The 17,830-nt window shown below is 38.0% G+C and overlaps 1 protein-coding gene across 1 annotated transcript in view; it reads left to right on the top strand.

Annotated features, from left to right (window-relative positions):
- The window catches only part of sugct (succinyl-CoA:glutarate-CoA transferase), a 158,487-nt gene that overhangs the window by 121,347 nt on the left and 19,310 nt on the right, over positions 1 to 17,830 (top strand). The window contains exon 13 of the mRNA XM_079863447.1: positions 14,036 to 14,099. Coding sequence (XP_079719573.1) covers positions 14,036 to 14,099 — 64 coding nt within the window. The remainder of the gene's footprint in view (positions 1 to 14,035; positions 14,100 to 17,830) is intronic.

Below are 17,830 nucleotides of genomic sequence, written 5' to 3' on the forward strand. Positions count from 1 at the left end.
GTGGCACTATAATCCAGGCATGACCTGTAATCGATTACACTTCTCTCGAATAATTTTATGACCTAATAAGCAAACAATTGACAAAACAATAAAAATATATTGTTTTTTATTAAATATACTTTATTTTTTGCTGAATCATATGCTTGCATGTTTTGTAACTTACTCATAAAATGTTGGTTTCTAAAAAACATGCAAATATGCAACAAACATGTTCTAAATTTCACAGGGTTATACATTGTACAAAACCACATCTGATAGTTTTTTTTTTTTCTGCTTAGAAATATATTTTTTTATTGTGAAAGGACGGGTTGAATTGATCAAAAGTGACAGTTAAGACATTTATTATATTACAAAGAAGAAATATTTAGAATAAATGCTGTTCTTTTGAACTTTCTATTCATCAAAGAATCCTGAAAAAATGTATCATGGTTTCCACAAAAATCTGAAGCAGCTTGAACTGTTTTCAACATTGATAATAATCAGAAATGTTTCTTGAGCATCAAAACAGCATATTAAAATGATTTCTGAAGGATCATGTGACACTGAAGACTGGTAATGATGCTTAAAATGTAGCTTTGATCGCAGGAATAAATTACAGTTCATCTTTGATTAAATAAATGCAGCATTGGTCAGCATACTTAAGATACTTTAAAACCCCATTAGCATAATTGTAATCTGTATTGGTATTTATTTATATTTTTATAACTTTTTTTATATAAATTATCTATGAAGATTACATTTTCATGAGCAAGTTCATTTTAATTCAATGAATATTACTACTATTATTAGTTAGTCAATTAGTAAGAACATCAACAATATCAACATTAACAATAGAATGTCAGCAATTCATCAAATCATGCTTTATGGCTGCACTATTCATAATCTAAGCAATCAGATGTTCAATATTTGCATGGTGGATGATAAACCATGAAACAAATCCCATCTAGAGACCGGCCTTGATAGCCTCGACCGTCTTGACTTTCCCGATAACATTCATTGTATGTGACAATTGGTGTTTGAATTTCACATTGTTGTTCCTTCCATACTGTCTCATCCATGATTGCTTGCTCATCTGTGAAGCGCAAGGCTTCCAGACTTCAGAACGCTGATGTAACTCCATTTGGGAGATGTAAAGTTTATGTACTGTATGTGGCCTGAACAACCAAAGGTATTTACACTTGGCCAAGTCACGTCTTGTACGCATCTCCAACCACATCCTGAGTTTGACTGCTTTGAGTGATTGAATTGATATCTTTCTCAAATGTGTCTTGTAGAGCATTTACACTTGGTCTTTTCATGATTGAATAATCAATCAACTACAGTGACCGAGTGTAAGTAGAGACTTGGGCGGCATTTACATTGCATACATGATTCAAGTGACCCAATTCTGATTGTTTTCCTCCCATGTGGCACAGATTGGAAATGACTGGCGAACATGTAAGCAGGAAAAAAGCCCATAGATTCCGATATTCTCAGATGGGTTTCAAGCCTCATTAATATGTGGAAATAAATCTGATATGAGTCGGATATGTGCATTCGCGTCTCCCGTGTAAGTGGACAGATCTGATATTCCCGTCAATGCGAGTTGAACGTCATTGAAAAAGCCACGGCGGCGAATGACATCAACTCAAATTACTCTTTATAATGGCACAACGGAGGATGAAGGTTCAACCCAATGTGTTGCTGAATTTTAAAGATGGTGCAGAAAGCAAAAGCTTGTATTATCATTTCACCAGTGTCCATTGCAAATCACACTGTTTTTACTTCCTTTTCGGCCTAAGCTTTTCTGGATCAGTACATCTATGTTGATCAGTACATTCTCCAAATGTATAGTGTAAAGGCAGATGTGGGATATGGGTCATTTTTAAATGAAACGTTAGCTGGTCGTCAAAAAAAATCTGCTTTTTGATTTTGCTTCAACCACCTTGGAATCAGCTGCATGGTAACACCCTGGCAATGTAAATCTTTTGTGTTTTTCCTTCAGTGCTCGTTGTCAGTGTTGATTTCATCCGTTGCCAGTGACCGGTGGTTTAGCTAATTGTTTCTCCATGCCCACTTCTGAAGCAAACTTTCCATACCACACCGTCCATGTTAAAACTATCTAAATTTGAACTGTCTTCCATTTGTGAGTCACTGTCCGTCTGTGTTAGATTATGTCATTACAATTACATTGTTTTCAGAAAAGGGCAGGCAAAGTTTCATCTTAGTTCTAGATGCAGATGTCGGCACCACAGATTCGGTTTGGATTTTAATATTAAAAGTAAAATAAAAATAACCCTGGAAAAATTATAACACTTTACTTGCATTATACTGTATATTTTCATGAATAACTGTAACCAAAGTTAAAATGCATTATAATATTTGTTACAATTTGTCATGTGTTTTAATGCTTTATACTTTCTAAAGGTGTAACAGTGAATAGATAAGTATTATAACTGTGGTTACAATACATACAGTGGGTTATAAGGTGCATTACAAGGCATATTTCATGCTTTAAATATACTTTTATATTTGATAATAAATAATACATTTTGCTAACACTTTTCTTGAAGCAATAATGCATTATAAGATGTATTAAATTCTACTTTTACATAAAGATTTTTATGTAAAGCGCTTCCAGCTAAATGAATTGCAAAAAAAGCCAATATCAATGCAATCCTGCCACACAAGCACTCTCATTAACGTGACGTTACAAAACAAATTTTCTTTGTAATTCCCAGCCTCCTCTAGTCAACTTAATACTCTGAATCCCATAACTCAAGCATGCGAACAGTATAGCATATATCACTACTGGTTGACAACCTGACACCTAATGGCTCCTTGTAATAGCTCCTTCCTCCTCCGATCCATAGGCAGGAGCTGATTGCTTTAACTTTCATGTCAGGTTGCGTACGCGCTGCATTGACTGTCATAAAATGGAAAGTGCAAGCGTAATAAATTCTGATGGACCAAAAATAACACATGTATGATGTTTAAATTAAAGCCATCGATCAACGTTTGAGCCTTATTATTTTTTTATTACTCCTACGCCACCACAGCACTGCCAAGCGTGGTCTCTTCAAGCGCAGAGCGCCGGGGGGAGGAGAAAAGAGTTCTATGGATGAAAGAAGGCCTCGGAGGCAGCCATTAAACGTGAGAGAAACACAAATAAACAGGCCTTTTACGGCGCACAGACACAGTGATCTGGTTTAAACCACACGCAGGGGCAACAGGGCACACATATGGAGCTGCTGTGCCAGGCGCTCGCTGGCACATGGGCCTTTATTGCTCGGCACAATGAGAGTTTAACAGACGGTTGCAGGCTTCGGGCTTCGGATTTGGTGTCCACATGTCTCACAAAACTTGAAATGACTTTGTGGTCCCGCCAGTTTCGTTTGATTATTTAGTGCTGTCCACCAAGAAGACGGAAGCCACTGTCAGATATAATATTTAGTTATGATTAAGTTGCAAATTTATAAGCGTTTGCTACAAAGGCTGCTGATTTTGAGGTTTGTTTGAGGTCAAAGCCACTTTACAGTTCAGAGAAACATAATTGTATCCCTGTGGTTATAACAGATTTTTCATCACGAGCAGGCAGAGTGATGAAAATATAAATTGGGATTTTCAGTGTTTTTTCTCCAGTGACACTTAAAGGGGTCATGAACTCGATTATTTTATTATTTTATTATGTTTCCTGGGGTGCCTTTATAATGTTAGTATGATTTTTACATTGAAAATGGTCATAATTTAGAAATAAATGGCATTTTTCCTTCCCTGATTTTAGCCCTCTGATTTGAATGCTCTGTTTGAAGACTTCTGTGTAAACGCCCACTGCTGTGATTGGCGGACATGTTTGCATGTGAAATAGCTAGTATAACTAGCTAATTTCATGTAGAAATCTCTCGAAATATTTTACTATGTTTTTAACTATAACATCAATCAAGATTAAAGAAATTGTGAAAAGTGTTGATTATTGCATTATATTTAGATCTACTCCCATCGCATGAAAGGTTGCAGTAATGAGCATTAAGCAGATGACGTGAATGCAGTGATCTCATCATTGCAATGCAATTTCTGCACACTCACGAATGCTTTCACCAAATAACATTGAAAACACAATGTAACTACAGTAAGAGCTTCGTTTTGCAGTGTAACAGCGTCATTGATTACATAACGGGAGTTTTGGCAAGTGTCCAGATAAACTTGCGCTGTGTGATTGACAGCTTGGGCGATTGTAAAGGGAGTGTTATTTGATCACTTTCTGTATATAATTGAATCACAGTTTAAATAACAGATTATTTTCATCCTAAGAGAAACGATATAAAGTTGATCAGTTTAGTCACTGGCTTGATTTACTGATGCACGAACAGTTTTGAACGATTTTGAGAGAAAGAAAATCTGTCTGAACTTGAATAATTGCACATCAGAAATAAGTGATCACAGATCAGGCATTAGAAAAAACATGGTTACTTGCATGTTTTTTTGCCGTTGCTGGCAGATCCATATCGTAAAAGTCTGTTTGCAAAGCCTGCGCCGAAATTGCAACTGATTTACCAAATAATCTACAGTGAAATGTACCGAATACAAACAAATAATGCACTGCTGAGACATTCACATTGTTGAAAAACCCCCACTTCCCTAGCATTAGGATCCGTTGGCCTTGGTTTCAATAAAAGCTGTTTTTGGAATAACAAGGGAAACTTGTTAGTGTACACCAGCTTCAAACTCTTCACACAAAACCAGAATATAGACTTATGGATTAGTAAAACCATCCAGAACACCCAAACAAACACCTAGCAAGGCAGGGGCGTCATGTGTTTTTTTAAATTATTATACATTTTTTTTTTTTTGAGAGGGCACCATTGACGTTCTGGCATTGACTGTGATACATGATAGTGGTGTGATACTGGGTTCAAATACTGAAAGAATCTTATAATGAACCCAAGCAAAACATCGACTGCCACTGATCGCCCTTCATGTTGCCTATGGAAAACAGCAAATTTGACGTTTTGACTTTGATTTGTGTCATTGTAAAAACCTAATCCACATTAAAATAATTATCTATAAAACTTTCCTTACATTTTCAAAGTAATAATTACTACAGTGTTTTCAGGTTCAATTATATATTTTTAACTCTTAATTATGAATTATGAACCAAAGCAAGATCAATCATGCCTTTTTAACGCTTACTGTCGCTGTTCCAGAACATTAAAAGTCCGTTTTCCAAGTTTTTTGTAGCTTAATGTGACAAATGAATCCGTTTTGGAAACCGCAAGGCTAAACTACACCTTATCTCTGTGTTTGGAAGCTCTTTTTGCGAATCAGAGGCTGTTATTTGTATCCCTTCAGAGAAACGCATGGCACCTGCGTCACAGGCTGCGTCTGAAAGCTTAGGCTGCTGACTTGTTGCCTTGCTGCCCAGTGACTTTGCAAGCAGCTTTTGCGCATTGAAGAGACCTCACGAAAGTTCTGAGGCAGCGTAACGGTTTATTGATCTACAACAAAATAGAGAGAGCTTTGGTGATGACTAAATGAATATTTAATTACTATGATACTAGTTTCTCTGTAAAAATTACATCAAAAGTGGAAAAAGTTGGTCAAAAATGCCTTTGCTATGTTTCACCCGTTTCAGTTGAAATGCCTCACATCAGAAGGAGCCTCCGTCTGCTTGCACTCGATAAAGAGCTCCGCCCCCCCACCATCACAGAAATTAAGGGCAAAATGCAACATATATGGGGCAAAAAAGTCCCTGTATGAGCTCTTGTTTTTAATATTTATAATAGGATATAAAGTGAGGTTTTCCTGAATATCAGCAGAGTGCAAATATGATAGCCTATTGATCTTATACAACAGTTCAATAAACAAGTAGTTAATTTCAGGTGACTTACATTTTAACTAGACCTAACCTTTTCTGTTTTTGCTCTATTTTGCAACAAATCCACAGTAGAGCCATTGCACGTCTCTGAGCAACCGAATGAGTCCATGTTTTGAGGGAATCGTTTGATTGAATGACTCACTCGTTAAGACAATGATTTGCCGCCACCTACTGGCAGTTTTAGTTTCATTAAACTTTTTCCACCATTTCATTTTCTATATTTATATCTCATGAAATCCTACTTGCGGTCCACCATGCTGTAAGAAAGACTGTCCGAATTTACCCAGATGTCAATTGGACACAATGTTATGCGATCGCTGATAAGATTAAGCTTGTCAGAGCTTTTACAGCACTCGGCTATCCAACTGTTTGTTTGAAACAGAGCCGACTCTGCCAACCGCAACTTTCAGATGCCATCTTTATTTTTTAGCTTACCTGTCACAGAATGGAAGCACAGGATTGTGGGATATCAAAGCCGACAAATTATACATATTTCGGGAGACAGGAAGTGAAGCCAACATTGGATTCAGACTTGCCTATTTGCCTTCCTAACTCCATATGCTTTCTGCGGAGGCAGCGTTTTTCAACTTTTAGGTTGTGTTGACAAATTAATGTTTTGTAAAATTGTAGACGGATTCCGCCGACCACCCATATGCAAAAACTCCTGCATGAATCACATAAACTACATATTTTGGCATCAAAGCGGTGAAATGACTAAATGGTGACGAATTTGGTGGCTCTAATAATTGTGGAGCTTAATTATCAAATGTAAAAATAAATATTTTAGTCTCTCGGAAGTCGCATTCAAAATCCATTTGGCTCATAAATCTGAGGGGGCACGTGTGGGATTGAATGGGCATGACGCCTCTGTAGCAATGGCCTGGAGACCCACCATAACACCTTAAAAAGACCACTAATGTTTAGTGTATGTTATAGTTGATTCTGTGACGTAAGCAAGGAATCTTTCTTCTGCATTTTGAGTGCTTTATTTCCATTTCCATCTCTGTTCTTATCCATCAGCCATCATCACCTCTGATCTGATCCGATCCTTCCTTCATTTGTCTGTGAGCTCTCATAGAGTTAATGACTCTGGAGAGCTTGAGCACACGAAGCTTTCACATCTCTATCTATTCCTACTGACATGTCAATCCACAGAGCTTCTGACGTAACTCAGGTTGTCATATACTTAGGGAAAGTCACACTGACCGAATAATTCATAAAGAAAAAGCCATAAGTTACCCAACTAGCCTCCAAATCTGCAAAGGGAGGATGTGGCAAGCAATCTTGTTCTCTCACAGACTCTCGCACATCAGCTAATCTGAAGGAAACTTTCCAACCATTCATCTTTTAAAACCGTGACAGAATCACGTCTGTTCCTGAAATAATTTCAGCTTGTAATGTGTGAGCATGTGTGATTAATGAGTTCCTGAATTATTCCACGTTTTGGATTTGTTTACTGGGAATACGACTAGTTTCATTTTATGCCAGCTTTTGAGATTTACTATTAATGTTGTGTTCAGTGAATCGGTAAACACCTTGTTTGCACATTGTAATCTTACATAAATTCAGTTTAGTTGAAGGTTACTTAGAAATTGTAGCTTGTTAAACTTTAAGTTACTTGATGTAAAGTAGCTAAACTAGAGTTAAACTCTTTGGAAAAAGTAGTTTTGGAAACATTAGTTAACTATGCTGCAATCTACTGGCCTTCATTGATAGTGCTTAGTAAAAAGATGCTATTTAACATATATTTTAAATATACTGTCTTTGTTGTTTCTACATTTTGGAGATTCAAAGTGAAAGTATTACAACATAAAAACTGTAATGGTAGTTGCAATTAATCAAAGTGTAACACTTTACAATAAGGTTCATTAGTTAACATTAGTTAATGTGTTAACTAACATGAACTAACAATGAGCAATACATTTTTTACAGTATTAATTAATCTTTGTAAATATTAGTTAATAAATATATAGCTGCTCATTGTTTGTTCATGTTAGTTCACAGTGCATTAACTAATGTTAACAAATACAACCTTTGATTTTAATAATGTATTAGTAAATGTTATAATTGATATTAACTAAGATTAATAAATGCTGAAGAAGTGTTGTTCCTCCTTAGTTCACGTTAACTAAGGTTGTTAACTAATGAACCTTATGGTAAAGTGTTATGCTTAATTGATAGTACTAATATATATAGAGAGAGAGAGAGAGGGAGAGAGAGAGAGAGAGAGAGAGAGAGAGAGAGAGAGAGAGAGAGAGAGAGAGAGAGATGGAGAGAATGGTCCGAAAAAAGAGAAAATATACAGTGAGCGGCAATTTTGTGAGCGAAAATGTCTTTTTGATGCCAGAGGTCAGAGGAGAACGGCCAGACTTAATCGAGCCAGTCTGTACACAGTATATACAGTCATGTGAAAAAGAAAGGACACCCTTTTGAATTATATGGATTTACATATCAGGGCATAATAAATATCATCTAGTCCTTGGCAGGTCTTAAAATTAGGTAAATACAACCTCAGATGAACAACAACACATGACATATTACACTGTGTCATTGTTTATTTAACAAAACTTTTGGCCCGCTCTTCTTTACAACGTTGCTTCAGTTCACTGAGGTTTGTGAGCATCTGTTCCTGCACAGTTCTCTTAAGGTCCCATTGCAATATTTCAGTCGGGTTAAGGTCTGGGCTTTGACTGGGCCGGTGCAACACCTTGATTATTTTCTTTTTCAGACATTCTGGTGTAAATTTGCTGATGTTCTTGGGATAACTGTCCTGTTGCAGGACCCAGTTTCAGCCCAGCTTCACATTTGACATCAGAGTTTGTGGTCGACTCTACGACTGAAGGTGCTCGGGTCCTGTGACTGCAAAACAAGCCCAAATCCTCAGCCCTCCACCACAGTGTTTGACAGCTGGTGTGAGGCGTTTGTGCTGATGTTCTGTGTTTAGCTTTCTGTGTATTATAGCCAAACATCTCCACTTTGGTCTCGTCTGTTCAAAGGACATTGTTCCAGAAGTCTTGTGTCAGATGCAAATGTTCAAACCTAAGCCGTGCTGCCATGCTCTTTTCAGAGAGAAGAAGCTTTCTCCAGGCAACCCTTCCAAACATGCCATACTTGTCCCTTCTTTTTCTAAGTGTACTGTCATGAACTTTAACATTTAACATGCTATCTGAGGCCTGTAGAGTCTGAGATGTAGTTATTGGGTTTCTCGCAGTTTCTCTGAGCATTACACATTCTGACCTCAGGGTGAATTTGCTGGGACGTCCGGCAACCGCCTTGACCGTTTTCTACTTGTGAATAATCTTCCTTACTGGATGATGGACTTCGATTTGTTTGGAAATTACCTTGTAACCCTTACCAGATTGATGGGCAGGAACAATTGCTTCTCTAAGATCATTGCTGATGTCTTTCCTCCTTGGTATTGTGTTAACACACTCCTGAAACTGCCAAAACTTCTGCTTTTATAGAGTTGGTCACGCCTGCTGATGATCAATTAATCAAAGGCATTTGATTAGCAGAGCCTGACTAATACTAACCCTCTTCATTCTTATAGAAGCAGTAAGTGTGTACTTGGTTTGGCCTATTGTGGCCTAGTTTTTGTTAAATAAACAATGACACAATGTAATATGTCATGTGTTGTTGTTCATCATATTTACCTAATTTTAAGACCTGCCAAGGACCAGATGATTTTTTATTATGCCATGATGCGCACAGTATATACCGTGAGGAAAATAAGTATTTGAACACCCTGCTATTTTGCAAGTTCTCCCACTTGGAAATCATGGAGAGGTCTGAAATTGTCATCGTAGGTGCATGTCCACTGTGAGAGACATAATCTAAAAAAAAAAATCCAGAAATCACAATATATGATTTTTTAACTATTTATTTGTATGATACAGCTGCAAATAAGTATTTGAACACCTGTCTATCAGCTAGAATTCTGACCCTCAAAGACCTGTTAGTCTGCCTTTAAAATGTCCACCTCCACTCCATTTATTATCCTAAATTAAATGCTCCTGTTTGAGGTCGTTAGCTGCATAAAGACACCTGTCCACCCCATACAATCAGTAAGAATCCAACTACTAACATGGCCAAGACCAAAGAGCTGTCCAAAGACACTAGAGACAAAATTGTACACCTCCACAAGGCTGGAAAGGGCTACGGGGAAATTGCCAAGCAGCTTGGTGAAAAAAGGTCCACTGTTGGAGCAATCATTAGAAAATGGAAGAAGCTAAACATGACTGTCAATCTCCCTCGGATTGGGGCTCCATGCAAGATCTCACCTCGTGGGGTCTCAATGATCCTAAGAAAGGTGAGAAATCAGCCCAGAACTACACGGGAGGAGCTGGTCAATGACCTGAAAAGAGCTGGGACCACCGTTTCCAAGGTTACTGTTGGTAATACACTAAGACGTCATGGTTTGAAATCATGCATGGCACGGAAGGTTCCCCTGCTTAAACCAGCACGTCAAGGGCCGTCTTAAGTTTGCCAATGAGCATTTGGATGATCCAGAGGAGTCATGGGAGAAAGTCATGTGGTCAGATGAGACCAAAATAGAACTTTTTGGTCATAATTCCACTAAACGTGTTTGGAGGAAGAAGAATGATGAGTACCATCCCAAGAACACCATCCCTACTGTGAAGCATGGGGGTGGTAGCATCATGCTTTGGGGGTGTTTTTCTGCACATGGGACAGGGCGACTGCACTGTATTAAGGAGAGGATGACCGGGGCCATGTATTGCGAGATTTTGGGGAACAACCTCCTTCCCTCAGTTAGAGCATTGAAGATGGGTCGAGGCTGGGTATTCCAACATGACAATGACCCGAAGCACACAGCCAGGATAACCAAGGAGTGGCTCTGTAAGAAGCATATCAAGGTTCTGGCATGGCCTAGCCAGTCTCCAGACCTAAACCCAATAGAGAATCTTTGGAGGGAGCTCAAACTCCGTGTTTCTCAGCGACAGCCCAGAAACCTGACTGATCTAGAGAAGATCTGTGTGGAGGAGTGGGCCAAAATCCCTCCTGCAGTGTGTGCAAACCTGGTGAAAAACTACAGGAAACGTTTGACCTCTGTAATTGCAAACAAAGGCTACTGTACCAAATATTAACATTGATTTTCTCAGGTGTTCAAATACTTATTTGCAGCTGTATCATACAAATAAATAGTTAAAAAATCATACATTGTGATTTCTGGATTTTTTTTTTAGATTATGTCTCTCACAGTGGACATGCACCTACGATGACAATTTCAGACCCCTCCATGATCTCTAAGTGGGAGAACTTGCAAAATAGCAGGGTGTTCAAATACTTATTTTCCTCACTGTATACATACATACATATATACATACATACATGTCCTAATAATAGAGAAAGAATAGAGAGAGTTTCGAGAGCTTCATGGACTCAAGCACTGTATATATATATGGTCACCTTCATCAGTTTGGTACTGTGGAGAATCTTCTTTCCTGAAAGTAGTCATTCCACCAGATCCATTACTAAGTTTTCCCTGGAAAACACATCATCATCTTGTTCTCTTCTTTTTTGACTCTATGCTTTCCCCCATTATCTCTCCTTCCAGTTGTGTAACAGAGCCATCTGTGTCCATTCTGGGCATCATCCAAGCGGCCCACAAAATAGCTCTGCTGCCGTGTATCTACTCCACTTCTCTTTCCTCACTTCACCTATTTGCATTTCAAAGACAAACGGCGGATATTTTGGCTGATGCACACACTGGACTGAGGTAGATGAATGTATGGCGGGTGGCTGGACGCTCAGAGCCAAGAGCCCAATGATTCAGCTTGATTTAACTGTTCCCATATTACGGCTTTTTATACGCAAAATGAGCCCAGGGCCTTTTGTGATGAATATGATCAGGCTGACTAAAGCATTAAGCACACATGTTGGACTTTTTTAGTGATTTTTGCCATCTGAGACTAAATTTGTAAATCATTGACCATTTGTTTTCAAAAGCAAAATTGGAAGTCTTGGATTGTTTTAGTGTGGCATCTACTGACATAACTGACATCAAAAAATCATTTAGTGTAAAGCCGGCTCAAGAGGCATTGAAGAAAGGAAGGTTGGAGGAAAAATATGAGAGAGGAGAAGGCTCTCCAATCAGAAGCCACATCCTCAACAATCCCATTACCCATGAACGCATCATTGCCACACACCCAAACTGCCTTTAAATAAAGCATGACATGATGCAGAGCTTCTATCGCTCACTTTCTGGAACTTTCCCCAGAAGGGTCAGAGAAGTACGCAGAGCATTGAGGGAAAACATTGTGGAGGAGAAAATAAAAGAGTGAGGGAGGAAGAGCACAAGGGTGTCATCCACGTCTGGTGGTCTGGACATCATCTTACATAACTGTCTGGCTTCAGCTCAGTGACATGAGAACCTATAGTACTAATGATGCTAATGCGCTTTGACAGACTACATAGAGCCTGGGATTCTGTTGGGACACATGCCAGAATTTGAGTGGCATTTGGAGTCTCATGAGCGGAACCGAACAACAAAGAAAGATGCCAACTCAGGCACATCATCTGTTTTCATATACATTTCCTTTCATCTTCAACCACACACAATTCAGTAGATTAAAAGAATAGTTTACCAAAATTGAAATGACTGTCATCATGTACTCGCCCTCGTGTCATTCCAAACCTGTATGACTTTGTTTTTCCGTGGAGCCCAAGACTGAAATTTGAGAATACCCTGGCCACTGTTTATCTCATAATGAAAATTAAATGGGACAGATACTGTCTGCAAACTGGCAAAAAAAGCATGCACAAAATTATCCATATGACTCGAGTATACTCAAGTATTCTGAATTCTGATGTTTTGAGAGATGCTGCAGAATTTCAGGAGAATAATGGCATTAATTGTATTTTTGTATGGCTTAAAAGACTCTGAGTGTATTGTGTGAGTTGCATGTCTGCATTGAAACAATCTATTTTGTATAAAGCGCTGAACTAGAAATATGGGTGCATAAAAGCTTTGTGCCACTTTTATGGTGTTTTTTGTCCTTTGTAAGCTTGACAGCCCCAGTCCCCTTTATATGCATTATATGGAAAAGAATATTATTCAAAAATGTACCGTTTGCATTTCTCAGAAATTTTTTTATCTGCTTGTATCGATGAGAATGAGTAAATAATGACATACTCTACTGTTCAAGGCTGCACTTATTTGAAATATTATTGAAATAGTTTTACAACTTAAAGGGATAGTTCACCCCAAAAAAAAATGCTCTCATCATTTACTCACCCTCATGCAGAAAAACACAAACGGAGATTTTTAGGAAAAGAATCCATCTTTGTGAGTCCAATGAATTAATGACATCTTCTAAATGTCTTCAAAATCAATGCTTTCTGTCTACTGTTATCACGAGGGTGACGCTGTGGCGGAAGTGTGTTGTGAAGTCCATGCGAGAAATGGCAGTCCTCTGTGCTTCCACGCTACTTCTCACACAAACTTCACAATGTCCTTGCATCACGTGCCACATCGTCTACCTCATGATCGCTCGTATGAACGAGACATTGATTCATCCACTGGGGTCATGTGGATTGTAACCGTTGTTATAATCGTTGTCGTTGTGTGTGATTTTTCAAGCGTCAAATGAGCGCCAGCCATTCCAAAGGCATTATATGGATTCAAAGAGATAGAATATTTTCCTAAAAATCTTAATTTGTGTTCATCTGAAGAAAGAAAGTCATATACTTTGGGAATGGCATGAGGGTGAGTAAATGATGAATGATTTCAATGATTTAATTTTTGGTTGAATTATCCCTATAACCATGTTCTATTGAAATATATTTTAAAGCTGAATTTTCAGCATCATTACTCCAGTCTTCAGTGTCACATGATCCATCAGAAATCATTCTAATATACTGATTTGCTGCTCAGGAAACATTTTTTTATTATTATCAACGTTGAAAGCAGTTGCACTGCTTCATATTTCTGTGGAAACCGTGATACGCGTTTTCAAGGTTCATAAATCTTGAGTCATCGTGTCTGTTAGTTTAACTTTGTTTTTGTTGGGTAAACTCAAAGATGTGTCGATGTTAAAAGGTAAGATGGCAAATTTGTGTGGTCTTTGAGAAGACAGTAAGTTAATAGCTTCAAGAAAAGGAGTGTAAAAACATGGCATGAGTAATTGTCTCTGGCTCACGTTCTTTTGTCTCCATTCCCAGGTTGCTCACAATGGCCTTATTCTGGAAATGGACCACCCAACATCAGGAAGGATAGCAGTGCCAGGTTTGTATAGAATTTGCTGTCGCTGAAGTGCAAAACATTCCCTGCACTCCTTCATTCTGATCACTTTTAAGCACCTATTTCCGAGGTGAAACTGGGCATATCGGGAACGCCTCCAGTTTCTGGAATATTTTGCGCAAAAATTTCTATTCTTTTATCATTATTCAAAACATGTATGCAACTTCTTTACTGCCACACAAAAGGAAAATCTTTAGAAGAACCTTTAGAAGATTCAACGACTAGAAGAAAAGGTTCTATATAGAATCTTAAAGGGTTCTGTCAGGCACTTCATATACAGAACTTTTTTAGGGGTTCCAGTCATTACATTTTATGAATAAAACAGCTCATAAACATAATTTATCACTAGAAAATTTTTTAACAACCTGTGAAACGTGAAAGTATTTTGCAATGCAAAGACATTTCTCCTTACATAGAACCTTTTTGGCATAAAGCGTTCTTTAAAATTGAGTCAAGAGCCCTAGAATTCTATTTCGAACCCCATTGAACCTTTTTTGTATATTCCAAGTCTTCTGAACCAAACGGGTTTAGAACAACATAAGGTTGATGTAAATAAAAGCATAATTTTCATTTTTGGGTGAACTCTTCCCTTAACCCCTTTACACTTGAACTTTCTCCAACAATCACCTATCAGTCATCCCTAGACACGCTCATCATCCAGACCCTTGGACTTTGAAGAGGTCTAATTCCCTTTGTGACTCTCTTGTATCGAACATTTATTTTGATGTTTTGTTTTGACTTGTCTTTGTCCGTTCAATGAAGTAAAGTTTTCTCCGGTGACTTAAAAATCACCCCATGCTCTTTCATTCTTCGGTGTGAGAGTCCCAGAGAGACGCTTTCTGAACTCGAATTTTCGTTTGATCGTCCACATATTTAAAACAAGCCATTATTGATCCCCAAAACGGACAGGTCTGCGGTCTGGTGAGCTTTTTGCCCCTAGAAAACAATGTCGAACATTTTAGAAAGGTTAAATGCAGATGTTGGCTGTCGCCAAGACAATCTACAGTCATTTTTCTCTCAACAACTCGATTCCCGCTGTTTTCGTGGTGCTTCAAATGTCAAATCCTGATGGACTGACTCCAGACAGGTGGTTTTACTAACAGTAAATTTAGTTGCGGTTCGCAGCTCTGTAAACACACAAGTACGTAGACACCAGTGAACGACCCCTGCTAATGATCTATGCTTTGTCCCTTCAGTGACTAAAAAGCAAAAACTGGCAGGAAAGGACCGCTAATGGTTTTGTCATGGCTAGTTGGTTAATCCTTTTGTCTATTTATACAAAGAGTCCTTAAAGTTCCATCCTCGCTGCCCACCCAATTTTATCTTTTTCACGTGTGCCAAAAAAACGTTTTTGAATGTTCTCCAGCGAATTCTGCATGCTTCCACAACCACAAAACAAATGCATTCCTCGTCAACTGTCTCTGGAGTGATACCGGGACAATCAGGCGGGTCCTTTGATGGCCTCGAACGGTTGTTTACCAGTTCATTGTTAGCATGTTTGTTGTCTCCATCCGAACCAAATCAAGGATGATTGTCAAGAATTTCTCCGAAAAGAAGGGGCAGAAACCACAACAAACACCTTTTTCCATTCCGCATTCCTCGTCCCTGACCCATAAATTTGCTGTAACACCACAACGCATACTCGAGGCCTCTAATCTTGCACAGCTATTTACATAACATCACTGTCTGTCCATGTTTTCAGATGTTTTTTTCTCAGCAGCAGCTGCACATGTGAAGCGTTTCCCGCCTTTGGTGACTTTGTGATGTTATCAAACATTTCGCAGTAGATAAGCCGTTCGTTTTTGAGCACAGCAGTCTGTACCTCACTATTTATTACCTCTAAACCCCAATGTGGTTCTTCACATCAAATGTGAGGCACTAAAGAACCCAAAATGGAGCCCCGGACAACATGAATTGCACGAAATTGGCCATTAGCTGCCGTCGACTGTTAGCAAGTATTATGTAATGGATGTCAGGGGTGCATGTATCAGAGCTGAATGAGACCAAAATGGCTTTTTACTAAACAATTGGACAGCAATGAGGGTTATCAGATTACATAATCGGCAAATTGCTAATGACCAGGCATTCACAGGGATGCCTGTGTGGGCAAAACTACAGGAATGCATGTTAAGAAACATCGTCCGGCTTTTTTTAAGGCACCAGAGAGCGAGAGCGAAAAGGGCTCAGAGGATGTTTTTGTGCCGCTGATTGCGAGAAGCTTCCTCATTAGCGATTGTGCAGGACAGTGTATTGTGAGGCACTTCCCAAAATAAACCCCTTTATTTAAACCAAAGGCCCTTGGCAGAAGCTTCTTGTTAGCTGAGTTTGCGGTTCTCTGGAATCTGACCAGCTAAGGTGAACATTTGATGATGTGGGAACGTTAAGAGAGTATTTCTGCTTCTTTAGGAGAGTAAAAGCATAAATCAGTCCGATATTGCAAAAGACTCTTTGTGTGACTTCCTCCCACACTGAAAAAAAAAAAAAAAATATATATATATATAATTTGATCAGTATTTCTGTTCTCCAGTAAGAAATATGTAAACATGCTTAAAGATAAATTTACTTCAGAAGCAAACATGTATAAGATACACTTAATTCAAAATATATTCTCTAAAAACAGGTCTTAATATCTGAGACCATTGATAAATGTATTTTGTTTTCAACAAAACAAAACATACTAATTAGGAATATAATTTGAATCTGTTCCTGTTAATGGTCATTAAAATATCCGTAGGAAAACTATAGGAATTGTTTTTTTAAATTTCATAGTAATATTCAATAAATAATTTAATTTCATAAAAGTTTGGTTACACTTTTTTTGATGGTCCACTTTAGACATTCTGTTAGACTGAGACTAACTCTTTAGACTAACTCTCATTAGAGTATTAATTGAGTATTAGTAGACTGTTAGGGTTCAGGTTAGTAGAATAAGTTGACATGTACTAGCAAAGTTACTTATAGTCAGTAAAATGTCTGTTGGTGAACAATGAAAATAAAGTGTTAGCAGATATTAAGCAGACAGATATACTCAAATGAGAGTTAGTTAACATGTAAGAGCAATGTTACGTATAGTCAACAGAATATCTAAAGGGGAGCATCAAAATAAAGTGTTATCAAAAGTTTTATAAAAGTGGTCTATATGACTGTTGAACTATTTTGCAAGTCATACTTTAAGTGAGGAAATTTCAGTGAATCCCCCAAAGACACACAAAAAATGTCTAGCCCATGTTCTCATCCAGAATTAAAGAATTTAAGTAAATACATATTTGAACTAATGCCGTTCTGCCATTAACTGCGTCTAGACATTGTTTTGGAGTCTGGATGAGGGATAGAGTCTGTCCTTTGCTGGAGGTGTGCGATATATCTTAAACTTCCTCTTTTCTCAGAGTTACAACGATTTTCAAGTTTATGTTCATAGTCATCATTGTAATAATCACGCTTTGTGTGAACAGGCTTTTATTGTGTTGGCCAGAGCTGTGTAACAAAAGTTTTCCACCAAAAAAAAAAAAAAAACATACAACAACAGCATATGGGTTTGGACTGGCATGGGCGAGTAAATAATGTCCAATAAAGAACAAGTTTGATTTAAAAAGTCTTCACCACTTGAGCTATAGTAACAGTCAGCAAATAATGCAAATAATGGTTAGGATTCATGACCAATTAAAGTTAACCATCTGTAATTCTGTTATCAGAGTAATTGCTACTACAGTTCTTGG

This window comes from Squalius cephalus (genome assembly GCF_949319135.1).
Source record: "Squalius cephalus genome assembly, chromosome: 25".
Taxonomy (NCBI): domain Eukaryota; kingdom Metazoa; phylum Chordata; class Actinopteri; order Cypriniformes; family Leuciscidae; genus Squalius; species Squalius cephalus.